General features: G+C 39.6%; 2 protein-coding genes across 5 annotated transcripts in view; both read left to right on the top strand.

Moving 5' to 3' along the window:
• The window catches only part of LOC124180122 (structural maintenance of chromosomes protein 5), a 148661-nt gene that overhangs the window by 99667 nt on the left and 21189 nt on the right, over positions 1-27805 (top strand). The gene's annotated exons all lie outside the window — the stretch shown is intronic.
• The window catches only part of LOC124180123 (probable nuclear hormone receptor HR3), a 156131-nt gene that overhangs the window by 61553 nt on the left and 66773 nt on the right, over positions 1-27805 (top strand). The window contains exons 1-3 of one of the 4 annotated variants that reach the window (XM_046565229.1): positions 9033-9424; positions 20949-21323; positions 21440-21658. The exons of the other annotated variants lie outside the window; for them this stretch is intronic. Coding sequence (XP_046421185.1) covers positions 21502-21658 — 157 coding nt within the window. The 5' untranslated portion in view covers positions 9033-9424; positions 20949-21323; positions 21440-21501. Of the gene's footprint in view, positions 1-9032; positions 9425-20948; positions 21324-21439; positions 21659-27805 lie in introns of those variants that run through there. 4 annotated transcript variants of the gene reach the window in all.

Here is a 27805-nt window from a genome sequence, read left to right on the forward strand (position 1 = left end):
ATATGAAAATCCTAGAGAGCTTAGACCCTCCGACTTTCTATGGCTGCGTCTTAGTGCTCATAGTGCGAGCAAGAAGTAAACATTTGATCTCCTAAATCCGAACAGTTATTTTCGTGTAACTGAATGCTTTCCGCGAGGTGCTTTGAAACCCGCAAAACTTGTCACGCAATTTCCTTTCAGTGAAAATACTCGGCTTTTGATTAACCATTAACAACAATAGAACGAACTGTGACGCAAAAAATCTCTACAACAACAACAAAGCTCGATCATTTTGTTTTTTTGTTAACCCTGATTGAATTTGCAGCAGACATAATACACGGCTCGTGCACTTTGGCATATCTTATCAAATCTTTATTTATTTTTGTATACGCAGAGCTTGCGGTGGTGTAGTTTTTATTTGTTGTTTTTCTTTTTTTTTTTTTTTACCAAAGTCTCGAAGCGATACCGCACGCTCCAAGTTATTTTCTAGAAAGGAAGCTGACATTCTGTTATTATTATAGCCATCCCGGCAAGTTGCGTGGATAGATGTTTCATAATATTATAAATATATGCACATATGTATATACACACACACACATATATATGTATAGACGATTAGATCGCTCCGCTTTATTGCAAGCACGCACGCATACATACTGCTACACACTTTTAAACGCTCGAACACACAGCGTATATAACACGACAGGCGAGTGTTAGCTGCTGCACAGATTCCGACAGGGTCAATGCAATTTATCTCATATCAATACGGAATAGGTACAACTATGTCGATAAATAAATATATGCCAGTACAACGATATCGCCGCAATAGCCGTATGACGTCAGATACGATAAATATATACGCTCTACAAGGTGGTCAGGAAACAGGTCTCATGATTTAATCACTTTCGAAAAAAATCTCATCTAAAATCGCACGAAAAATCGCAATTATCGCCGGTACCAAATCTGATGCTTGCGCCGAAAGCTTGAACCGACTGTATTCTACTGGTATCAGAGATTGGTGAAGTTTATACGAGTCTACACGAGTTTATAAATCAGTCAAATTTTCGAAACTAGTTTAAAAATATCTGTAAATATTAAAATTTATTTAAAGATTGACAAAAGGAATTAAAAACTATGTATAGAGAAAGTTGCAGTTCAGAGTATTTATTTCGTCTTTGAACGACATCCAAGCCCGGAAATATAATTTTGACAAACTCTTACGTGATACATTTCTGGTCACTCGGAAATTCCACGGTAATAGTTCAAAACCGTAGTGAATAATGAACCCGTCTGAAATTGCGAAATGCTTGATAACCAAATTTTCCGCAACTTTGAACGCCCCGCTTCGATGTCTGGAATAAAGTCTCGATTCCGCGAATACGATACGCTCGTATAAAACGTGGCGCAGTTGAGTGAAAAGAAGTTTACGAAGACGATCGTTTTTTCACGGTGACGAGACCTGACGCGAGATACCGTTGAATCCGGCCCGATTTTTTCCGCACCTTCGGTATCCAAAGAGCAAAAAAGCAGATCTGGGTTCGAAGGCTTTGGTACTACGGTACCGAAGGAAAAAAGCAGAAAAAAGTGTCCCGCTCGTCTCGGTTTCAGCCCGGACACCAATATCCGAATTGCAAGGAGACACCCTGTGCGTCATACTGTAGACACGTGATGTTGTGTAGAAAGTAGAGGCGTAGTAAGTCCCTCGTGCGTGTGTATACACGGCATAACGCTAAAAGTTGCACAACGTGCCGCTGACGAGTTTGAAAGTTGCTTTTTTTGGCGGTAACAGAACTGACGCGTTTTTATACAGGTGTATCGCTCAGAGGTAACCACGGACGAACAGAGATATATGCTCAGGGAACAGCTCAGCTGACCGATCGTACATCGCTGTATGCCAGCGGCACAGAGTCGAACTTCGGATGATTTAGTTGGGGGTCCTGATCTGGTCGGACAAAGAGTATATATGCAAGAGAGGAAGATGGTAGTGTGAGAGTGAGATAATAATGGAGGAATGGAAAACAAGAAGTATATGATTCGGAATCGTATTATTCGCTTGCAACCGCGGAAAAGTTCCTGAAAGATCCTCTTATCCGGTTGGAAAAACTGTTGTTCTCTACGGGGAGGAAACTTTTGTAACCCCTCTTTGGAAGAAGAATAAGAAGAAGAAGAAAAAGGAAGAATTAAGACATCGTTGATCCATAGAAACAAATCGCAAAGCAGACTGCAGCTTCTACGAAATTTGAGAGAAAAAAAAATCAGTTCTTTAACAACTTAATTTTTAATAAAATTTTCCAAACTTGGACCAATTTTTTTGTAAAAATTGTGACTATAATCTAGGACGTGAAGAAATTAATCACTTCTGCTATTGTTGAGGAACTTCTACTAAATTGGATGTAATATGTTTCATTAAAGTCTACATTTTCATACCGTTCCAGAATTTGCCGTGGTCAAAATTACTTGGACTCGAATAAACAACACTCGAGAAGTTGAGCGTACAAGTTGAAAATGTAGAAAACGAAAATTTGCAATCAGCTGCTACTTAATGCTCATCAATTGGAACACCCTCAATTCTTGAACAGTTTCTAACTTGTTTTAAATTCTTGATAATAGTAGCAAAGATCGCCCGCTCACCCAATCAGATTTCCCCACTGAAATATTCCGCAAGTAGCAGCTGAAGTCAACCTTTGCAATCCTTGACCAATGCCGCATCCAGTTGATCCATCGATTTTGGGTGAACGATAAATTGCTCGTCACATAACTGAACAGCTCAGTTCTGTAATTGAAATGGTAATAATTTTCGGATGCACCGATTCACCGAACTTTTCACACATCGATTCTCGTATCTTGAGATTCATCTCGTTACGCCTTACTTCGTTATCTAAAGTTATCGTAGGTCAAGAAAAGCGTTGGTGTGAGTTAGACAGAAGTGGGTACCTCATATCAACCCGTCGGATCGAACATCCAGCGCAACTACGCGAAAGCTCCGAAGCTTCTCTTCCCGTGCTGCTGCCAAATCAAATCGTGACGTCGGAAGACGTTCGACCAATGGGAAGAAGGCTTCGAACAACGTCACGCAATTTCACAAATTCCTCGTAGATATCCTCGACTCTCATCGATTGTAGGTACAACTTGATGGCGATAGTTCCGTTTCCGATGCACTTACGCTAATGCCAAGATTATTTTCAACCACTTTTGACTCATTGCTTCCCCGCTTAAGCTGTCACGATAGTAACGATGTCACGACTGGCGGTGAATCTTCCGCATACGGAATAGCTGAGGTTACAACGATTGCTTGCAGGGATCGATCGCGCGTAGAACTTGGTTCTTTGGTCCGTATCTACCGTACTTCCCTTATCTCTTTCACCTTTTCACTCCACCTTGCTTCACCGAAACGACGAAAATTTTCTGCCCCTCGTTCGACTGGTTTCGATCAGTCAAACAAATTTCATTTCGCTTCACTGCGGGTGAACTTGGAGTGCGTCTCAAAAGTGGTGAAAAATCGCAGCTCTTCGAGTTCGACAAGCGTGACGTTTCTTATCTCCGGAAAATATTTTCAGCTACATAATTCACCATTTAATTAAACTCGAGAACACTCATGGCTAACAGTAACTTGTCTATCATTGCAGCAGGAATAAAAGTTAATCACCTGTATCCGGGGCTTTTCTGGGCCTATATTTCAATTACTGCGTTAAGTACAACCATAACAGGCCTGCGTGTATGTATGTTATATGTATATTATGTTTAAAAGAATACAGGGTACAGGTATGAATGTCCAGTGCATGGTAATAAGCGTACTGTACACGTACCCACGTAGAATATCTATTTCTATTATTTTAAATCGCCACGTAGCGGTAAAGATATGCGTAACAGGTAGTGGTAATATAATAGCAAATGGTCTAATCGCACGATATAATTACCTCGGCACACCGGAGAATATATAACGTATAGGGTATGCATATACGTGTAATGTGTATACACGTTACACCTGTGAGGCAGTTTATTACGAGCTGCCCACCGCGAACTCGGAAGTGAATAAAGTTTTCGACTGGCAATAAGATAAGCAGCAGCAGCAACATCAGTTTCCTCGTTAAAACAAGTCGGTGCAAATTTCATAAATGAATAATTCCACCGCGATGCGATGCACCCGTATCTCGCATATCTACCCGGCACATAGTCCGATGTACGTTTCCTCTCAACCGTGGATGCAAGAATCTTACGTTTCAATATTTCGCAATTTCGTCTTTGCGTGAAAAGTCTTTTCACGTGTTGTGTACAAAGTGCGAAAATCACGAATAATTGGCTCGTAGTTTTTTTGTTTTCTTCAAGTCAACCAAGATTGAAAACAATTCGTGAGAATTGAAAATTATATGATTCTCAACAATGTCTTCTTCAATGAATAAGAAAAGAGCGATCTACCATCTAATGTCTTTGGCGACGATCACGGAAACACGTAACAAGTCTCGACGAGCCTTAATGTTCGTTAACGTGACCGTTGTCGTTGTTTTCTTTTTTTTTTTTTTTTCATCCTCATAAACTCGCAGTACTTTTTTCACACGGCCATAATTGAAGCCCGACGAAAATATCGAACTGCCGCAAGTGTTCTGCAGTTTTGAAAAGCGCAACTTGTCCCATCGAACGGTATATTTTCACGCATCAGGTAACTCTAATCCACCCACCCGCTCCAGGTATTATACATATACCCATTATACATATATATATATATAATAATATCTGGGTGTATGATATTATACGTAGTAGGATACTGACAATGCACAGGAAACTTATACGAGACGTAATTCGAAGTGTTTTTTTTTCCTACCTCTGCCTAACCATCTCCTTTCTCCGGGTAAAAACTTTTCTCCGCATTTCACGTTGCAGGTTACATACCTATAAGGCAGAGAGTGAAAAAAAAAAACGGTATTTGGAGCTCTTTTTTCTAAAAGTAAAAAAATAAAAATAAAAATAGAAATAAAATAAAACCTCCCACATCCTCGGTATAGATTTTTGTGCTCGGCATGAGAGTTGAAAGAGTCTAACGGTACGATATCAAGTGTCTTCATTCGCCGCTATAACCGTCGTCCATTTCACCATTATACGGGTTTCTATATTTCTATAACCGAAAGATCGCCAGGAAGATCGGCGGGTGGAGTCTTGCATTGTTCGACCTCTTTGGATCTGGCCGTACAATGGCGCCATATTGGAGATGCGGACGTTCACGAAACGCGTGTATAATGGTATCAAAAATTCGACACAACTATTATTACTCCGTCTTTCACCCACGACTCGAGTGTAATCTTACCTCATGTTCTATCAGGTACAATGAATCAGTTTCTTGCTATAATTATCTTCCTTCATTTCCCTCTTCACTTTGCTTCTCAGTTCCTGTTTCTCTCGATCTTACGTAACCACTTGTTGTCGTTAAGTCATCATCCTTGAAGGACCATAGTGCAATACTGCAAATGATCGGCACTCGAATGTAGCGTCTTAAGTTTTTCTGCATGCAACTAACGCTCGTGTATCTTTTGCCTTATGTTTTTCGTCAAACTCCGATACTCAGCTATTTGAAAATACAAATCATAATTCTACATTTGAGTGATCAGAGACAGGATACTTTTGAAAAAACCTCGAAAAAAAATGTGCAAAACAAGTGGTTTGTTCGTTTGTAAATTTTTTTTTTTCTCCAATCACATTCTAATCATACGCGAACGAAACCTTCCAGGTTGGGAATAATTTGTGCAAATACAAAAACACGTTACTGATCGGACTGTTGATTGGTTGCAGATATTCGCTAAGTTCTCGGTACGGTGGTGAAAAATTCATTCTGTCACTGTATTTTAGTCGCTTTTCTAGCGGTGCCAAAATTTTTTTTTAATCTATTTGTATTACCTACGTACGCATGGAACGACAATTATAGGTATGACAGTATTGTCGGGAAGAGTTTCTCACTCTTGAGGTGCACGCCCTGGTATTCACCTCACGTAACGATGCAACAAATTCTCGGTTTGAGATACTTCACCTTGCAATTAAGTTCCATCAGGTCGGGTAAGGTGATTATATTTATTTCTCTATTTATTTTATTTATGTATTTTCCTAGCAGAGAAACTGTAATAATTATAATTCAAATTTAATTTCACGTGCAAAAATGATCACCTTAAATGTGAAATAATATAGACGTGACTGCCAGAAGATTATTTTAAAACCAAGCTGAAGTATACTTTGCTTTCAAAGTTTAAAACTATTGTATACCCGATTGGAAATCTGCGATTTTTTTGTCTACGAAAAGCAGCAGCCTCTTTGGTTGAAGATAATCTATGACTTAAAGATACTTGATGTTTGAAAGATTTTATTTGAAATCGATTCACCACCTGTTGAAATTAATAAAAGATTTCTTTCGAATATAAAAAAAAAACCGTCATCTCCGAAAGTAATAACATCTCTACCAGACTGAACTACGATACGTTGATAATAAGGTCTACTTTAAGTAGCTGAATAGTAGCGATATCGATATAATAAGATTCATGAATATTTCGATTTGTTTTCTTTTTTTTTTTTTTGATCGACATGTTTTCTATTTTTCACTTTCCGACGTAAGAAAAAAGTGGAAAAAAGTTAGTCGCTCTCTAAAAGGTTGTGTGAGCGGTTTCAAATTTTCGTTTTCGCCATCTAGGCTCAAGATTTCATGTACTAAACGGAGAGAAAAATCTGAGAAAAATTACCCTGCTGTTACTATAATCGTGATGTAAAAGACACCTAATGCAGTTTTTACCGTGCTGCATCAGAAAAATGCGTCGTCAAATTTTAAATTTTGTGCTGCCGAAATACATAGTTTCTAAGCAAGGTGGTAATTTTTTTCATAAAAACTCATAATTTTTGTAACATGCATCAATAAAAACTGCATTAGGTGTCTTTTACATCACGATTAGTAACAGCGGGGTAATTTTTTTCAGATTTTTCTCTCCGTGTAAGAACGTTAAGTTACAAAAAAAATTTTTAACACACAATATCGTATGATTTTTCAACTGCAGTTATACACTACAAGTGAAAAAATTTCTGGTAAAAACGAAGAATATCACCATCAATCATTTACTGATTTGAATTTATAAACTGTCGTCAAAAAAATATTCAAATCCCGTACCTCCGAAAATTCCTACTTACAGAATAAACGGATATCAACCCCTCCCCTCCCAAAAAAAAACAACTCATTCCAACCACGTCCGCGGTATTACAAAGAATCGGCGACTCGCGTTTTTAGCCGATTCTGGTAACCACGCGCCAACAATTTCTAATCGACCTGTTACGATGCCATAATTTTCATCCGACGAACAGAAAGCATCGACGCTTAACCGAAACGCCTGACAAAGTACATACCTACGTACACGCACACGTACATACATAGGTACAGTTCCGCGTCGGCGGCCGCGACGATGTCGGGATAGATGCGCCGCAAAGGCGGATCATCCTCCGCGCGTCGGGACCAGCGGACCTACCCCAACGTCGTACGCGTTGCACCCCTGCCTCTCTCCGGTCCCCTCGTTCCTCGGCCACCCCCGTCCTCCCGCGGCACATACGCAGCCGCCCCCGCCCCCCCCCACCAAACCCCGCGGACCCCCCTCCCATTATTTAGCCGACAGGATCATTTCTCTCTCTCTCGCGCCCTCTCCCTCCCCCTTCCTCCCTCTTCCTCCCTCTTCCTCCCTCCCTCCCACCCTCTCGCTCTCTCTTGCGCGCGCGCCACAACTTCCCGCGCTCTTTCACTTCGCGGCTCTCTCGCTCCCTTTCTCTCTCACTCTCTCTCGGTCTATAGTCGCCCGCGGAAAATACTGGTGGGGATGCGAAGTCTGCGCGCATCAGTCAACCAAGAGCCACCGCGGCGCGAACCACTGTCGACGATTCGTTCTTCGAAGGAACGAACGAACGAACTGTAAACCCCGGTGTTGGTTCGTTGCGATTACACCTACACCTACACCTACGCCGACACACGTACAACCATACGTATATAAATATACATATACACATATACATATATTATATAATACACACATATGTATATATGTGTGTGTGTAAACACATTGGCACAAGCACACGAGTTACGTACGTAAAACAAGGGGTTGAAGAATTTTATTTTTCCCCTACCGCAAAGAGAAATTTACTATAATACGTCGCTAATGAAGTAACAAATTGATAAATTAAATTTTTTTTTTTTTATTTATCCTTCTCTTCTCTCTGTCTCTCTTTCACCCTTTCTTGCTGTCTCTTTTTTAGAATTTTCTAAAATAGAAACAAATTTGTATCAGTTTCGTTTTTCAATTCCAGTTTTTTTTTACCATATTTTTAGTTTTTCCTTATTCTCAAATCGTGACTTGACGAATCTCAGTACACAGTGCAGGGAACGATATTGTTTCATTGATTAGCGACGATTCAAGGTGACATGTGACGGTTGAAAAGAAAACAATTGATCGTTCGATAAATTTTGAAAACATACCCCTGCCGTGTTTTCTTCCCTCCCTACCTCCCCCCTCTACTTGCTCTACGCCGAGGTACACATACAACCGAAATGTATTTGAAAACAAGTGAACCACTATCGTGAGAATCGATGCACGTATACATATAATACATGATGTAGAGAACTGCGACTCCCCTGCAGTGTTAAAGAGTGTTCGCAGCGGTATATTTAATAATATTGTATAATAGTAAAAATATACTCAAAGTATCTAACTACAGTGTTTGAAAAATTTTTGTCAGTTTCTCTTCTGTTTCTCAATTGAAAGTAACAGTTTTTTCTTTTTTTTTTACTGCTTCTGTTTATTGGTTCATTTGTTCCGTATGCAATTGTACAATATGCAGTACAAACTGCAGCTTGTTGTCATCCATAAGTATACGTAACGTTGAGTTGTGTGTGTAACCTCGGGCCTGTGTGTGTGTGTATGTGTATATTCATATACATTGTGTGACCAATCACAATTGGATCTGATGAATGAGTTTTGAAACGCACAACACACTTTACTCAAGTACGATTTTCATTTATTCTGCAGGATACAGAAATTTTTAATTCTTTGACAAAACGTTGAAAAAAAACTGTTGGAATTGGAAAAATTTTGAACAAAGTTATTACACGTTAAAAAGAAAAACACAAGATTTAACGCAAAATCAAAACTTGGTGATGACGATTCAAGAGCTGTGATTTAAAAAAAGTGTTGTGATTTTTACCTAGTTGTGCAACTCAGTTATTGTGGCTAATTGTATACAATAATGTAATTACATGTAAAGTTGGAGCCGATGTTGAACATTCGGTGAAAAAAATTTCTATCCAGCTGCATAAAAGCAAAAACGAAATCTAAACAAAATTTAAAGAAAGGCGCAACGACAACTCGATGAGGACCGAGACGTAAATTGTTAACTGTGACGTGAATTCAGTGAAAGTCTTTGGATTAACAGTGTGCGATAGGTTGGCGATGATTCTTTAGTATTTATTCATTTTTCTTCCCAACACACATACTTACATCTAGCGTAATATCGTCCTATCTCCTCTCCGTCCGCGTTACACGATTTATATCAAGTAATTCACCGCACTAACCTCACGTTGCTACAAGCTCACATGTACGGAGTGCATAGAACGATTATGTAGGCAGTCCGCATGACTAAAATGACAGAATCAATTGATTTCGACAAATGAGGACAACACATTTTCGGCAAAAATTTTATCCGTTACAACAACGAAAGAAATCAGCGACACTTAGGGAGGGTTAGAGTTTTAAAAAAAAATTAGTTTCCCCGTACTGATTCACAGTCAGAAATTGCAGACGATTGGTGTGAGATTGAAGTTAGTTGAGCTAGCGTAACGATGCAGGTTTGTGGGAAAAATTGATCGTCGCAAGTTATAGGATTGTCTGAAATTCAGTAAACCGTAAAGCGGGACATCATCGCCATATTTTGAAAACGCAACTTCTTCAATATCATACCAAAGTTGCAAAGTAACGATCTTTTTTCTTATAATTTTCCGTCACGTTCAAGTTACGAAGTTCAACTTTGTCGACTGGTTGCTGCGTCAAAACAAAGTAATTTCAATTTTTTCAAAGTTTTATTTTTACCTTCTTACGACCTTGGCGGTCATTGTTAACGATACGACACGATTAACGGAATCATTCTACTAGTAGGGCAACACCCATCTGAGACCCAGCTTCCGATCCTGACCCTCTTAATCGAGTAGCGCCTATTCGCTTCGAAGTATTATTAGGGATGTGCGGTGTATCGGGTGCGTGCACAGTCATAAAGTGGGAAACAGGGTTGAAGGATACGATCCCGAAGTAAAGGTTTGAAAATCCACTCAAAAAGAGATGATAATAATCGAATCAAATTTGACGAGAACGGTATCCTCTAAACACTGAGCAGGAATTTAAGAACAAGGAATGATTAGGATAGCGGAAAAGCTCAATTGGCAACCACCTCGGAGAGTTCCATTGCCCTTGATCGATTGACCGATATATCAGTGAATCGCAGGTTCTCTTAGCTTCGTTATAACGGAGACCAAAGAGTCTTTTGGAGTTTCATTGATTTTCAAACGGGAAGCACGCAGTTTTTGAATTTTTTCAAACGATTGCACTGACTTCATGCGACTCCACGTGATGCTATTTCGAATTCAAGGGATTTGGTTCTTGACTTCGTTTTTCAACGATAAGAGGCCCGTACTTTTCAAATCAAATTGAAACCCGACTAACTAGACGAGGTTGAAGTTGGAATCGTTGACGTAAATGAAGATTCGGCAAGAATCACTGTAAATACGTTTTGCTTTATTACGGTTTAATGATTTTCGGACAATCCACAATCCCAAGATTAAAAAATGACTATTTTTCGAAAACGTCCATCGTGACGACAATTTCAACCTCATCTTACTACAGGGACTTTTCTGACTCTACCGTGCTCCCGACGAACCCCAAAACTTGAGTTATTTCGCTGTTCTCACAATCTCGCGATGCCGCAATGCGTTGTCACAATAACGAGACTCCGACCAGACCGTGGAAACTGCGACATGATTTCCCTGGTACTCGGAGGCAGAAGATTCCCTTCTCGGCGAACGGATAATAGGCGAGGCTGAACAGACGCGACGGCTTGCCATTTCATTGCGAAATAATTTATGTTAAGACAGACACTGTGCAGGATTATTTCGCTATGACGAAGTCAATGTCGGGTATATCATAACGAGGAATTTCCCTAACCACGTGCCACCGAAACACGGTTCCATCCCGACACATGTGAACCGTTATACGTTTAACACTCACCAATTACGTGGAAACTTTAACCAATACCGAAGTGCACTGATAGACTGAAAGAAAAATGTATGGTGAAAATTTTCGCAAACCTTCTTTTAAGGTCACGCAATAAGTCGTTAAAAATGTCCGGGGTACATTAAACGACGAATCAAGGTTCAGGACCTACAAAACTATGCGTGGACAACGTTTTTCTATTAGTATAAAAAATGGATTTTCATCTGGTTGAATGAGTAGAATACAGTTTCGACTCAGTGTCTGCAGCAGAATTATTTCCGAACCCTGTACAAGAGAAAATTCTTTAAGTGGAAAGTGTTAGACGTGTCTAAAAGTAGATAACACGTGGTCAGCGACTCGTTGGTTTCTATTCTTTTTTTTGTAAAATTTTACCGTAGACTTTTGCAGCTGTATAATCATTGCTCTAAAATCGTGAATATCATGGGAAACAGATTACTGTGCGCAAACTGTATGACAACAAATTGAAACCCTGACGGGCCCCGAGTTTCAAGGAAAAAGAGACTTTGCGTTGAGGTCGTGCCGCGTTATGAATTCGTCTAGAAAAAAACTGTGGGCGAAGGTTGAACACAGGTATTAATCGTTCGCGTTGTTGCAGACATTATTGTTAAAGACATTATTGTACAGATGTATCGACGACGGAAAATTAAGGTCTTAACTTATTACGGTGGTGATCAGTTATGCATGAAAAATACAAGTCTAATTTACTCGAACTCCCAATGATGTCCGTTATACCATTGAATCAATGTCTTCAAGGAAATTTTTGAAATTTATTACAAGGTTTGTGCTTACTGACTAATCTTATTTTTGAATAACTGGTTCAAAGTTTTGACAGCAATCAAAAAGAACGTGTTACGCACTCGTGTCGGAAACGCGGGAAACGGATCAGATTCAGAGTCATAATAATCTTCTGAATAAAATGAGTCGTCGTAAAGTAAAATCAAACGAATCTACTAGATGTATAAACGATTTGAATCGATGCTGTTGTTTATAATCTCAACATTTTCTTATTCCCTAATTTTGAAAGATATCATCGCAGCTTACGAATTATACATATAACGGTTTGATAAATACTGAACGCACGATTATCTCGTAATACTAACAACTAGAGAAATGAAGTATTCGCAACTACTGTATTTTAATTTCATACGAATCTGATGTAAATTTAATTCGTTAAACTTAAATTTTTACTCGAGCCGGTGTAATTTTTAATTCGCACAAATTCACGTGTCGTCGAGATACTTTCGCTGCATTTGTCTGAAATAAAAACATTATTCAATCAGGGTAAAGGTGCAGTTTCTGGTCAATCAATGCGCCATCCTTGGCCACTCATGTAAAGCGGTTCAATTGTTTCTAGTAATAGAAATCTATTCAGTTATTCGTCAAATGACAAGATTACTTCCTGCAGTGAATATCAGTGCAGCTTTTGACTACTCAATTGTATGAAAATAAAATTTCATAGCACCCAAAGCCGGCCAAAGATTTACGTACCATTTGTGGCCAGACATTTTTTATCGCGCGCAACGAATATGGCCAAAAATGGTACGTACATCTACCCTAGAATCAGATTTACGAGCTTCACACGCGACTCCATTTTCCAAACAAGCGTCAATTTTCGACCCAGCAGCATCGTCAAGATGTGCGTGCTGGTCAAATATCAAATCTAGGATTTTCCTAATCGCAATTTACGACCGAGATGCGTCTGACTTCGGTATCCGCGGGACGACGCGAAGCTCGGGCGTCTTTCGAATATAAGCGATGTGGAATTACTCGACAAGTCTGGTGCACGTCGTATATAATACGTGGGATAGGTAGGTGTAACGTACGGCGTGGCAGCGCCGGGTGTGCGAATTATTTTCGCCACGGGGGCATTGCTTCGTATTTGGGTCGTACACGTTGGTTCTCGTCGCGTCGCCTCGACGATCTGGCAGCCACTGTTCTCTCGGCTTGGCTATCGGCAGCCAGCAATCGTCGATCGCGATTCGGCTTCGCGGCTAACAATAAGAAATCGATCTCTCCGCAGACCCCGGCCCATCTCCGAGGATGAGACGGCGGTTTTCCACGATGAAAATCCAAGGGAAATAAAAGAAATGAGGGGGGGGGGGGGGGAGGGGGAAATTACCCAGGCGGTTGACAGTCGTTGCTCCACGCGAATCACGCGCTTACACCGCGTGGGCAGAGCTTAATTGGGCACCGATTTACGCCGTTGCAAACGTGAAACGTTGAATCCGTTTACATACATATTTGGGAAGATTACTTCACTTTGCTGTTTTCGCGCCGCGTTTCGACGATTGAATGAAACTCGAGTTGACGAAACTTTTGAGCGCTTTTGAACTACCCGCTTTTGATTCGAGGTATTTGTGTTCGTTATTCAGTCCACGTAAGGAAATTTTCAAACAAGGAAAGCTATTTTACAATTTTTACAAAACTGTCGACGAAATAAAATTCCAGTACCTATTAGTTTTTTCTTGATTCATCAAAGTTTGTTGAATTTTTCAAACAATTCCAAAGATGCGGTGCAACGATTTTTTCTAAAAATGTCTTACGTCAATTTCCTCAGCGTTACAAACTTCGACCGCATTTTCATTCGGAAGTTGCTGAGCATTTTTAATTACAAATCTTCATCAATTTCCACCGGTTAAATACTTGAAATACTTAATATGTGAAAAAAAAAGTTTATCGACGTTTTTCAACACTAGTCCAGCTCTCGGAACGGTTTAGTTTTTACTTTGATCCGAACGTCATGGCCTGCAATACAGCATCTTCCCACGTCGGATTTTACCATACCAAATGTACCGTTGGTATAATTCGATCTAAAATCAATTGGACAAGTCATACAAGACTGCAGACACGCCCGAATGAGACCAACTACTGAAAATAATTCGAACCAATTTTCACGTAATATCCGATGTAAATAATCAAGGAAATAGAATCGAACCTGTTATTCCATGCGACGTATTTATGCGTGACTTCATCGCGCGCCGTATAACAGACTTAAAACTGCCTCAAATTGGAAGTTCGAAGCTCGAATAATGTGCAAAACAAACTTCTTATCTATCTCATGCTCATTTTTCATCGATCCATTTGTCGGTCAAGTTTTATCGGTTCGGAAGCCAAATTTTCTCATGTTTTTCGCAGTGTAAAAAGAGAAAAAGACAGAAAGACTATAAATTCGAATGCCGTATATTGCGTACATATATTTGCGACTCGACGACATAATTGCGCGGGCGATTAACGAGCATCGGTATAGATCATGAATACCGTGTAGAATCGTAGCAGTTTTCCGCATTTCCATGCTGCCGCAACGCTGTGCCAGATTACATAGATAGATCTCTTCTACCCTTCGTAAATCATGGATATATAGATGAATATTTGTTTTACTCAACCTACCACGGCTATGTGTACCTCGAATGCAATCACAGTGCATACACGCACAGTTCTTATCCGACAAACAGATTCGTAACGCGTTCACATATAGCTTTGCTGTGACATAAACTGTGTCACTGTCGGAGAAAAGCGCGTCATCCGAGTGCGCGTATTATTTTTAACAATTTTTTTTTTAACCTCCCGCAAAAATTTTCCTTGAAACTTGGTTGAACCAACCTGCGATAATTGAGTTATTATTATGTCATGTCAAATTTGTAAACACGTCAGGTTTCAAAGTAAGTCCGTTTCGGTGACTTCGTAGAAATTACAATCTTCCGAACGAAATGAGCCATGATAAAGTGAAACCGAACGAATCTACTAGATTTTTAGCTATTTTGAAGCGATATGAAACGATGCATCGAAATTCAGTTTGTGTTCGTATAATTACAGTATTTTATATTTTCGTATTTTCGAACTTTCCAAGAGATCTTCTTAGCATACGAATGTAATAAATTCATACATACTCAGCGAAGACTTGACGGTTTGGTATCGCTTGAACGTTTTAAGTATCTACTTGACGCTTCATTTTGATCAATGCTTGATTAGAGTTTGATTACCAAGTCTGTGAATAGTGATCATCGCGTTCTTTACGGGCATGAATCTGTCTTTGAAGAGCTCATCATGGTGTTTCGAAGCAGAAAATCATGTCGTCTCTCGGCACCGTGCACGTAATATAACAGTGCTTACGAAGGCAGCTACGAGACTGGCCTGCACGATATATTTTCTTAACCATGAATCAAATATCGCAAGCGCTCGCGTGCGAGTTACAAAGTGTTAGTTGAATCACGTATAGGGTGGATATAATTACGTGTAATCATGTGTAATTACGTTCACACATATTCAATGGCGTAAGATATTCGTTGCGCGTTTTCTTCGGGTAATTTCAACCAACGACAAATGAGTATCGTGGATTTTTCATTACGCATCCTCTTGCGTTGGGTTAAAACGTCACCGAATTTCAAATCAAGAGGTCTTGACTCCTGCACGTAAGGATGAACGTTCACGCTACAGTTTTAAAATCGAATGCAGGTTTCCAGTTATTAACGTTCTACGCCTTGCAGGCTTCGACTGTTTGTCGCGTCACATGAGAAAACGATATACACGCGTTACACGAATGGAATTTGCAATTATACCGTAACAACGGATCGTAACGTATTTACAGTACTTACATACATAATATTCAACGAATTGCCTCGGGGTACGTAAATCATAAAAGAGAGACGCGTTTCCGTACGGTAATAATATTGTATTCGCCTGAAATTTGCACTTGGCGACTCGTGACGTAAGGAAACGATAATATTTCCGTGGCAAGATAACAATTTTTGACCGTAGGGAATGGCTCGATGGTGAATGCTAAGATTAGAAAAATGTATGAATTTTTTCAATCCGTTCTAACACACTCGCGAGAGGTAGGTCAGGAGTAGCGGGCGATCATTTTACCAATTATTCGTAAATACCGTTCATAAAGCACCAGGAAGCTAGACGCATGAACGCCAACGTGACTGGGATCATGCGCGTTTCACAGAGCGATTTAGCATCCCAAGCGACGCCATTTGCACCACTGAATAGTTGTGTTTGTCCCTACTAAACTAATCCGCTTCCGGTTTTCGTTTAACGATGAAGTTGAGAACGATGTACGCTCGCGGAAAACCTAGACTGCTACGAGGAATCAACATGTTTTCATACGAATTTCATTTTATCAAGAAAAATTGTACGCCGAAATTCTGCTCGTTTTCCGCAAAACACAAAGGAAAACACCTTGTGTGACGTGTCGTGACAATTAATATCAGCAATCGAGAAAATCGATTGAGTCAGAAGTAATTGTTTCTGCAACAAAAATAGAATTGAAAATCAAGTTTGACGGTGTTAGAAATGTTCAACCTTCGAATAGCTTCAAAAATCTAGTAGATTTTATCGAGAAGACTATTTTCCTACGCAAAGTTACTCAAACAGATTCCCTTTGGTGTTGGTAGGCCATTCAATATCGCCATTTATAAATCATAACCGATGTCTGTGCGACATTGTAAACTTGAAACTTCGACGGTGGCGACATGATGAAAAAATGCGTGACAGTGAATAGATAGAAAAAAAAATAACCGAATATTTTCGAATCGAATAATCCGTCGTCGAGAGAAATCAAACGAATCTGATCAATTTCTAACAATTTTGAAGTGGTTTCGAATAAAGCATTGATATCAGAGTTTTCCTTCGTAATTGCATTATTTTCAAATCTCGCATTTTTTGAGGGATCTTTGTGCCTACTCAAATAGTAATCTAACAAATACTCACTTTACAACTATCTCGTAATAGTGTCAATAACATGTGTCGATTTCTGGCCAACCGACCTCCTGAACTTTCTTTCGTTGAAATTTCTTCTCTCTGCCTCATTTTTCGAAATATCCTAATGGTTCGTCTAAAATAGGACACTCTGTATAGCCCTAGATGAAGGTACATGTACGCGCGTAAAGGTGGATGTGAGCCTCACGTGCGGATGCACTAATAGCAACGTCGCGCGGACGTTAAAGAGGACCTGGAACGGCAGCGAGTCAGTGGGGCACTAGGACCACCACTACGTGTCTCTATTCTGTGTAATCCCACGCTCATATGTGAACGGCACACAGGCATTCCAACACCCGGCACATATCCCCCCTCGCCGTTAGAAAAGTCTCTATTCCACACACCACGGATACATATATTCATGTATGTATATGTACATACAAGTGGCGCAGTGGCGTAGCCGTGGATGTGTAAGGCGAGCAAAGGCGTCGTTAGCCCTGCGAGAAAATTCAGATATTGTATCTAGGAGCCGTTGAAAATGTGTGAAAAACTGCAGTAATCGTAGATTCTTTCGTTTGATTTGTCAAAAAAAACAAAAAACTTCAACTAGATTTTTCTCAGAACAGAGGAAGTTTGTGAAAGTAACAGGCAGTACACCGTTGAAAAAATTCAAACAAGTTTAACATTTTTCATTGTGCAATGCTCATAACCTATCTCCAGAGATGTTACCTTCCAGTGTGCTTTAATCTGAGCACTCGGAAAAAAGTTCCCAGAGTGAATCATCGGCAAACTTATTCTCTGGCTTTCGCCGGTAAACGTACATAAGTACCTAGTAGTAGATTTCGCGATCCAATTTTGGTGTTTTGGGCTTATTTTGTTCTCCGTAGAGATCGCTTGAAAACAGTTCTACGAATAGTCGTTTTCGGAGTGGATAAAAACAGTTTTGTGTACATGCGATACCAAAGTTGTTCGTTAACGTTAACGTTTACATTTGTGCATATGTTATAACTATACCGTAATATAAAATATCTCGAACGTTGGTCAGAAAATTAATGAGGATCTCGTCAGCGAGTGAAATGAGGCCAAAACTATTAAAATCGAAATTGAAAAACACGAGAATTCAATGAATTCGAGCCTTCTAATCGCGCAACCATTTCTCAAACTGTCAATATTTCAGCATGCGTTACTCGAACTTGGTCAGACGCATTTCTAACAAACATCAGGGATGTTATTTCACTCGTATTCACTTCCATCAGTGCCATTGAAATTTCTTGATATTTCTCAACCACTCCGTGCTCTTCCCGATTCCTTCTTCGATTCGGACGGTGTCACCGATTTATCCTCGCCTGCATTTACCGCAGGTATAATGCCCCGCGACTAGCGTCACACCAGTGCGCCATACGCGTCCGTCCTATGTAGAAACTTTGCTCGTTACATATATATATATATACCTACTGTGCAGAAAGTAGCGAAGATGAGAGCGAAGCGCACACATGCGCCCTCACACGACTGTGGCGGTGTGCGCGTAGCTGCGCATGCACCTGTGTATCGCGTATTGCAGGGTTGCGCGGGACGCGGCGCGCGGAGGGCGAGCCTCGTGGTCGTGGTGCAACTGGGTCTGCTGGTCTGTTCGCTCGATAGCAAGTGCGCCGGCTCCCTCTTGGCGGGAGAGGGAATTCGTGCTTGCACCCGATGTTCGAGCTTAAAGTGGAAACGCCCGAGCAGATCCCACCGAGTTGCGGCCTCTCGACGGGACGTGTAGACCTCGAAAGGGCTTTTTCCAAGCGCATTTGTGCATCGTCGGAAAATGATTCGTCAACTCCATCCCCTCACAGCAGATTACTCGTTACGAAATTTAGCAAGACGTAAGATTTGTGCGAATTCATTTACCCCTGAGTTTGTAGCTTAGGGAAGCAAGAGTTGTTGAAATTTGAAATTTGGTCCGACTGTTCTACAATTGCGTGACTTCGGTAGGAACCAATAAAATTTTAACGATTCTATTTTAAACACCTGTTTTTGTTCACGTTTTCAATAGAACTATCACGTTCTCTTTGTGGAAAAGGAAAATTTATTTCTTGGAAACAAGGGACGAATTATATGTCGAAATATATCGATTTACGTAAAAATCGTATCATTGTAGAACACGTTTATTGTGTTTCGAAAAGTTTTGCTGAACGATCCTACCAGCTATGTCCTAAATGACAACCAGTTCTACTTTCTCTCGTTACAACTACGGACAAACAAGCGCATAGGACTCAAAAAAATTTTCCCAATTCTCCTTTGGAATATGAGTAATATTTCCTTCGAAAATCGAGTCACGATATCCCCAGCCTTCGTATAAACTACTGTTTCGAGGTAAAATAATTCGCTACGGCTACAGATGGTACGCCGCAGTTCCGAAAACGATACTATGACATTTCTTACGATTTTTAAAATCGTCTGGCTACGGGTTAGGTTACGTCTTTCGTTACGCAACGCAGTTTTTCAAGGGGAGAGTTCAGGCTTCTTCTTTTCGTATTTTCGTTACGTTGTAAATTAAAAATACAATCGAGCGAAGATTCAGTCCCACGTAATTTTATAGATAATTTGATTCCAAACTCGGAATCTGAATCTTAAATTTGCAGCAAAGAGCGAACACTTCTCTGTCGACAAAATCGACTCCGTTAATTTGCAAGTATAATAATTGATAACGGATCGTCTAAAAATATGATTCTCTTTTCCGAATTAAAAAAAAAAAAACTCACATTCCGTCATTTTAGAATTTTTTCTAATCAAAATTACGCAACAGTTTCGAAACTGGTAAATAATTCTTATGTGACTGAATACTTTCTTCGAGTATAAGAAAACAAATTTTTTTTTTGCTATGAATATTTAATAAATCGCATTGAAAAGAAGCAGAATGATAAATCACAGTGTTGGAGTTGCAGAAGAATACTTCTAAATTCTGAATATTTACCAATTGCATTTAAATTATCCATTATTTAATAGTACTAAGAATATATGTCTGCAAGTTCATATAGTAGATTAAAAAGAAATGTCATTTACGTAAAAAAATCATCTATATCATTGAGGCATAGGACTTATCTCTAATGCTGTAGTAAATGCCGAATTGCACTTTTCTCCTTTCACCGCAAGTTCTGTGACTGCATACGCATTGAATATCTCTTGTGATTCAAAACACGCGGGGTACGTCGATCTTTCTTACCCGCTGCGCCTCGTCAAAATTGCATAATTTGTGAAGACACGACCAGTCGTCAACAGAATGATAAAAAATTACCGGTTACGCTGCAAGCCGCCTTCCAACTCACTAAAATAGCTTTTTATGCCGGTGCAAACTTGAAAAAATTTAACAGACAACAATTCGTGGAAAATCATAGTTAAAAATCGCGCGTCTACTCCACACACACCTGTGCCTAATATCCTAGGTATGATAATGTCGAAATGGAGAAAGTGTTTTGCTTTTTAGACGCAACGTAACGTATGCAATATCACAGTCACTTTCTCTTAGACGTGTCATCGCAGCCTTGTAGCCTCCATGTCGTCCATCGTTCGTCGTGTATCCCCCGTCAAAAAACGACAACAACATCGACTTAGATGGAAAAATAAATTGAGATAAATATATAGAACTACCATAATATCGATCTCTCCATATTTGCCACAGTGGCATTGCAGCGTTCTCTGTAAATAAACAAATTGGACAACAATTCGTGTAGCATTTATTCCCGGTAAAACACTTTTTCGTACTGTTGTAGACGATACTAATTATACCGTAATCTCACAGCCTGGGAAAATCTGCGAACACCGAAACATCACAGTACATACCGTATATGCGTATAAACGAGTATGCTCGTCTTATAAAAAATTTTCGCACAATTGCACGCAAGAAGACTCCTCCCCAACTCCTATCATCATCCGCATCATACGTTACATACTCCTTATTTCAATCTCGACCCAAATGTTATTGTAACACGTATTATACATTTCTAGATATGAGAATCAGTTTTCGAAACTCATCGGACCGTAGACACATCTATGATATTTACAACCCTTAGTACAAAATCTGTGTGTACGAATGAAAGTGAAGACGAGAGAGAAGAATCGAAAGAACTGAACGGCTGTGCCTTCAATTTTTAATCGATAATAGTGTGATAAAGAAACGATCAAAATTCGTAGTAGTGAAAACAAGAAGATGCAGAAATAAAACTTTTACGCTATTAAAAAAAAAAGAAAAAGCAAACGAAGAAATTGGAACGCGGATATAAAAAGGAGGCAGTAAACAGTGAATCCTGTGGCACGAATTACAATCGCAGCAAGTGCACTCTGTGAGCGTTTCAGTGCCTACTCGAAAGGAGACTCTGCAAGGTGTTTTTCCTTTTTTTCCTTTTTTTTTTTTCGTTTTTGTTTTTGTTTCGTTTGCAATTTGGGTGGGTGCGACGAGATTCAGTGAGATGCCAATAAAATAGTGAACATCGTTACAGATGTAAGTGATAATTGGCGGGACGGCGGTATAAAGAAGAAGGCCGTCAAAACGGCGTTCAACATGTTTGAGATGTGGAGTGCGGTGAGCACGAAACTGGAACATGCGGGGGCGGCCGGGGGTTCCCCGATCCCCATGGCGCACGCACCGCACGGAGCTCACACGCCCCACGCCCCACACGCCCCACAGACGCCCCACACCTCCTCCGGAAGCATAAAAGGTACGAAATCTCCCGAATCACGGCGATTTTACGCCGACGCCGTTTCGTCGTACCTCCAAATAACTCCAATAGTTACTGCTACCTAGAAAATTAGGTACGGTGAAATGATTATAGTTACAATGACCGCTCGAACGTATTCGTTGTGGTTGAAAAAAAATTTACACGGGAAATAATAATTAATTGCTGTTGCATCTACTTGTACTTCAACCGCATGAGGGACTGCGCGCGCTTTTCTTATTGACGTTACTGTAATTTTCTTAACGCAAACTTTTCTCGATACAGTAACTCGGACCATTTATGCAACAACGTTGGCAAAAAACTGTAATTACGTTAACTGAAAACTGCGCGGGTTTCTCATTTCGTCGAAGCTGTAGTGAATCCATCGGTAATATTTTTCTCGTGTTGTACAAGTGTATTTAGTGTGATTATTTTTGTCGGTACTTTTGTAAATTATGGTAAGGGTGAATTTGTTTAGTTTAGTATACATATATTATCGTTGCACAAATATCGAATTATCTCAATAGTTAACAATAGTAATACGTACTAGATTTTTAAGTAATTGCTTTGAAAGTAATTTTTATTTTGTACTCAGAACTACATTTTTCGTTCATGGTAGAAAATAGAAATTGTTAAGAACCGTAACTACAAACTGCAACTAGCAGTTTTTCTCGATGTGGCTATTACCGCTATAGCCGTTCCAGATTTGGGAAGTTTCAAATTCCCTTGAACGAATTATCGTCGTTGGTTTCAACGATATTCAGGTCAATGGACGTAATTAGTCCGCTTTTACAAATGGAAAATTAATTCACAAATTTGGTAATGTTGTACAGATTGTTATTTTATGACTAGTTCATCTTCAAACTCGCGAACCAAATCAGAACAAACTGATCGTTAATGTAGTATCAGTTATCGGCACGTCTCTAATTGTTTAACGAACAGCTTACAAGGAAATTTGTAATGCAATTATTTTTCGGAGAACTATTTATGGAAACGACGATTTGAACAATTTTTTTGACCCGAATTGAAAGATGTATTTGGGTCAATTTTCTTTTGTAAACGTTTCCACAGCTTTCAAATTTGAGCCCTTAGGGTTTGAAGAAGCAAATTTTTTTTTAGATGAAAATGGCAATCCGACTAAATTCTTACTTTCCACGCATTAGTCAAAGTCAACTCTGACTACTTAAACCTTAATAACTTGTGTGTTACAAATTCGAAAGGTGCCGTTAATCAATCTGAACGTAATAACGATGCTGTCTCTTGTAATCAATCATATATAATCTCTCTCTTCCGCCATATGTTTAAAGAGGAAGCCGATTTTCACTCATCGTTGGATTTCAATTTTTTTTCTACTTCGCTAGAACCAATCGATTTATATGGAAAGGTATCGAACATGCAGAAATTTAAGAACACGTTGTAATTTTTGTATTTTGTCGTTCGACGTTCTTCGACGCGGTAAGAGCTGAAAAACTTGATTTCATCACGTTTCATCTTATGCCCGCATTACAAACTAGTTTGATTGCGTTAAGGCTTAATCATAATTTTTTTTAGAAAGGGAACCACAGTGACTCGTAGAGCAAGAAAGAAAAAAAATTCCCATTAATAAAAACTAAAAACAATGGCTGTTAATTCTGACAAACAAGTGATCGAACTTGAGCTACCGATCGATTGCACGTTCGTGAAAGTACATGTGCATACACACGAGCACTAAAAGTTGATCCTCTCACAGTTTGTTTTTCAATGTTTATCTTGTTTTTTTTTTTTTTCCATCCTACTGTCAGTCGTAACAATTTTTTCCTCTCTCTTTGATACTTCATTTTTGCCTCTTGGAACAAATTCGATGGTTCGAGTGGCGTGACCAGTCAATTATCCCCATCAAAAGATCTTTGATCTACTGTTGTGAAACCAGTTAGATGTATACAGGCACACACAATAATCACAATGATCATCTGATCCGACAACGACGGCCACCCAGTGGCTATAATACTAAATCTACCGTACGATTGAAACCGTTCGATTCGGTTGATATTATTCATACACACGTGGAGTGCATGCAGGGTTTAGTGAGGTGGGCTTAATTATTATTCTTTTATTTATCCTCTACCTGCGGGTGTCCTTGCCGATTTCGTGCAGCGTCACACTCGGCCAGTGTCTCTCCGCTTTTAATACCGCAGCTATAAATTGACGCCAGTAAAATTAATTGAATCGTGAAAATAATCAAAAACTTGAAGAGAACGACGAGAAACCAATTGGCTTATCATCGACGTGAATACATTTTATCGCGTCTACGCTATGATAGGTAGGAATTTTTTTACGGACCACCTTAGTCCGAATACTTTTAATCAGACACAATGAGAAAAATTTCGTTTTTTGCATTAGAACACTGTAGTTATATTAGGAAATCCTAGTAAAATGAGTATAGCTGTACAACAGTGGTGTGAATATTGTGAGGTTTACAAGAAAGCATGTCACAAGTAGCTATTTACAGTGTGGTTATAGTTATTAAAAATATAGTAAGAAGAATGACCAAAATCGAAGAGAATCGTAACCCATACCCACTATATTGTTTGGTTACAGTGACAAAACTCGTTTTAATTTTGCGCCCAGGACTACATTTTTAGAGTATAGTGAGAAATCGAAATAGTCAAGGACCGGGTGTTAACCATAACAATAAATTTTTCTCAGTTCCTATACATTTGTTCGATATCTAGAGCGAAAAATGTGTAAGAAATGAAAAATAGGAGGGCGAATCGAGCAAGGTGTGGGAAATAAATCTACTAGGTATCATACTTGGATGAGCAAAGCATGAGTTATCGCCTTTCAAACTACGAGAATAAAGTCGCGGCTTTTGAATTGACGAGGTGTGTCTGCAGTAAAACGTCGTATATTGCACGGGGAATTCAGTACTGTACACTATATAGTACAGCCGATATCTGATGGTTGGTTTAACGCAATCAGACTTTGCTGAAACTCGCTAGAGTCAACTCATTGTCGATCTTTTAAACACCAACTTTCTTACGTGCAGTTCTGAAAATCAACTTTCAACTCAAAAGCACCGACGTTATAACGTACGATGTCGCTCTGGGCAGTTTTGTTTATTTAATTAATTTTTTTACCGACTTTGTTTCACCGTCGTTTGACCAATCAATCATGGATCACGGCTTAGGCCCGCTTTCTTAAACGGTGAATCAGTCGGGTCCGCGAAATTATTCTCAGGTGCAAATTTCTCTCTTGGTGACGTATCAAACAACGCTTCAATCTCGCGAAACGAAGCAGTATTCAACATCGTTTCCCGCAGTTTACATCGACATTATATATTCTCCGAACGATCTCCGAGAATCGATTAAATACAATCTTTACATTTTATTAAATACCTTTTGCAAAAAATTATCAAAGGACGGTGAAATAAGAATTTTTCTTCGGTGTAGTTAGTTACATGTAAAATTGATTGCACAAACGGAGTTTCGGGTCTTCCGAAAGGTATTCCATTTCATTGCTATCATCATCGATCGACGAGAGTCAAGGTACAGACGTATAAATTGTAGTTATCCCTCGCAAGTTGAGAAATAGCGGTGTTAATAATTTAGTATCAATGAAAAAAAAATAATGATCGAGAGAAATTTATCGGCGATAAATAATATTCTGCCGACAATTGAACGGACATGAGAATGATTTTGGTTACCTCAGAATAAAATTGTTTATTATGCATAATGTGTATATATTATTGGCTGGCAATATTCACGTGTGTAATGTGCCTGTCAGAGTTATGCAGCGAGAGGCCCTGATTGGATACAGATGGTTGTTATTTTGTAATAGCAATTAATTGAAAACTGGTCCCAGGTCGAAATCGCGATAGGTGCCACACAACCAACGAACTCCTCGCCGATACGCAAATGCTCGTGTAAGCATACAGCGACACGACAGCGGTGCGTTACATACGACGTGTGGTCGGTATGTGTGCAGGATAAACATGCACATGCCCACATGGATCCAGGCACTTTCACTTACGAAAAAATCAGCCCGATGACGAAACACCCGCCAGGTTACAGCCGCAAGAGAGTATAAATGTATAATCCAGCCAAAGTAGCCGCGAACATAATTCACAGAAATCTTATCGTCAATCGTATCGTCGTACACACACGTACGCTCGTAATTAGATCTTGTTACCGGATTTGGCCAAATCGTCCGAGGAGAAAATATAATTCAGCTACAACGAAGAAACGTTGCGTTGTTGTTTTATGAAGGCTGAAAAAAAAATTTCTAGCATTATTATTCGACTCGTCAGATGTTGGAATATTGTCTTTTTGTAATTCGTGGTTCATATCACAAGGAAATTACATTTTCAACGGTTTTTTTTCCCGTCATTACCGACACTTGAATTTCTCTGAATAGATTCTGACTCGGCATTCGATGATTTTTCGCAAGAAAACGATCCTCTTTAACAGCGCAAATTATGCAGCTTGTCAAGTTTTCTAGAAAATGAAAGCTTGTTCTTTGGATTCGAAAATATTCATTCTGTAACTGGGAGTCATTTATTTTTTAACGCTACGTCTTTTCGCTTAGTGTAGGTATGCTGTAAAACCGACAATAAAATATCTGGCACGGAGATACGCTGATTATGAGAAAGAGAAACTTGGAGTTCGCATCAGTGGCTGTAATTATCGAATACATAGTAGTCATCGATAAATACCGGGATATATTTTGCTTGACATCACTGCCGAACAAATGCTGCGTGGGCGTCAAATCTGTTCATTAATTTGAAATCGTAAACGTACCTGTATTATCATGAAATTTGGAATGAAACATTAAATTGACCAGATACTTGGGTGGGACTTTATTCAAATTCATTTCGACAAAATATTCGTTACATTTCCTGACATTTTTTATTCCTGATAGACAAAAGTTGACAGAATATTTTATACAAATATACATGTACGGAACATGATTTTCGGTATTCATTCATCATTGGAACAATATTCTTTTTGTGTAATTCGTGTATTTGAATGACGTGACAGCAATATTTTGGCACGCTGAGTGCAGAAACTGTACCTGCGCTTTACTCAACGAAGTTTGTTATACGGTAATATATCGACCCTGAGAATATTTGGCTAATTCCAGTAAGGAAGTCAATTACGCAACAATAGAACTAAAGCGCTTTCGTTTTCTGTTAGTTTCACGTATAATACTTGTGGTAGGTATACAGACGTCACATCAATCACTCGGCGTTGGGCTTCATTTGCGCTGCATGAAAAAATACGAAGAAAGCACGTGAGTGTAATTTGTATAATCGGACGACATTGCGAGTAAAGGCGTGATTAACTGTTCAAACAGCTCTTCGTCGGGCAAGCCGAATATACCTGATCTCCGTGGTACAGTTCTAATCGCAATAACTGTCCAGGTTAGTCGCATTTTGTCAATAACTACCCGCAGCCATCCGCGTTGTGTTACCTGGACGGAGCTGACGCCCGATACGCGTCTCGGGAGAAAAAAATCGAGTTGCGAAGCTGAATCTGAATTAGGAAAGCAAACTGAAACTCACAGTGGGTATTATTGCTAATTCATTAGCTGGCGTGGGCTGCAATCAATCACAACGGTGCGATGAATATTTATCCGAAAGATCAGCCCGCCAATTTCAAATTCAAATGAAAACGAATTATAAACTTTTAAGAGGAAACGGTGAAACTTAACAGATCGAGCCTACGACTGCGCATGCGCGAGCTTTTCTATCGTTCCATGCGGGCTAGTCACCTTAAGCTTCGGCTGTCAAGCACGGCTTATGGAGGTTATGTGGGTGATCCATTTTTGCTTGTTGATCTTCCGCAGGTCTGACGATGAAATAGAGGATCAAGTGATTGGGGAAATGTTAGCAAACTTTTTTTCCTCTCAACTCACTGATCGCTGATTAGTGCTACGGGATTCATCTTAACTGTACAATTTCAATTCGCAACTCGACGCAGGAGAGTTTGACATCTCGTACCCCGTTTCTCCTACCTTGGATGCGAAAATATTGCCGCGATACGATCTCGCCGACCAATAGAGTTCATTTATTTTGCGTATGCGTTGTAGGTCGCTCGCAGTCAGCCGTCTATAAGTTTCGCTATCCCTTCTCAGTCTTTAATACTACAAAAATACGATTAACCGACGTTCGGA

This window comes from Neodiprion fabricii, chromosome 4 (assembly GCF_021155785.1).
Source record: "Neodiprion fabricii isolate iyNeoFabr1 chromosome 4, iyNeoFabr1.1, whole genome shotgun sequence".
Lineage (NCBI taxonomy): Eukaryota > Metazoa > Arthropoda > Insecta > Hymenoptera > Diprionidae > Neodiprion > Neodiprion fabricii.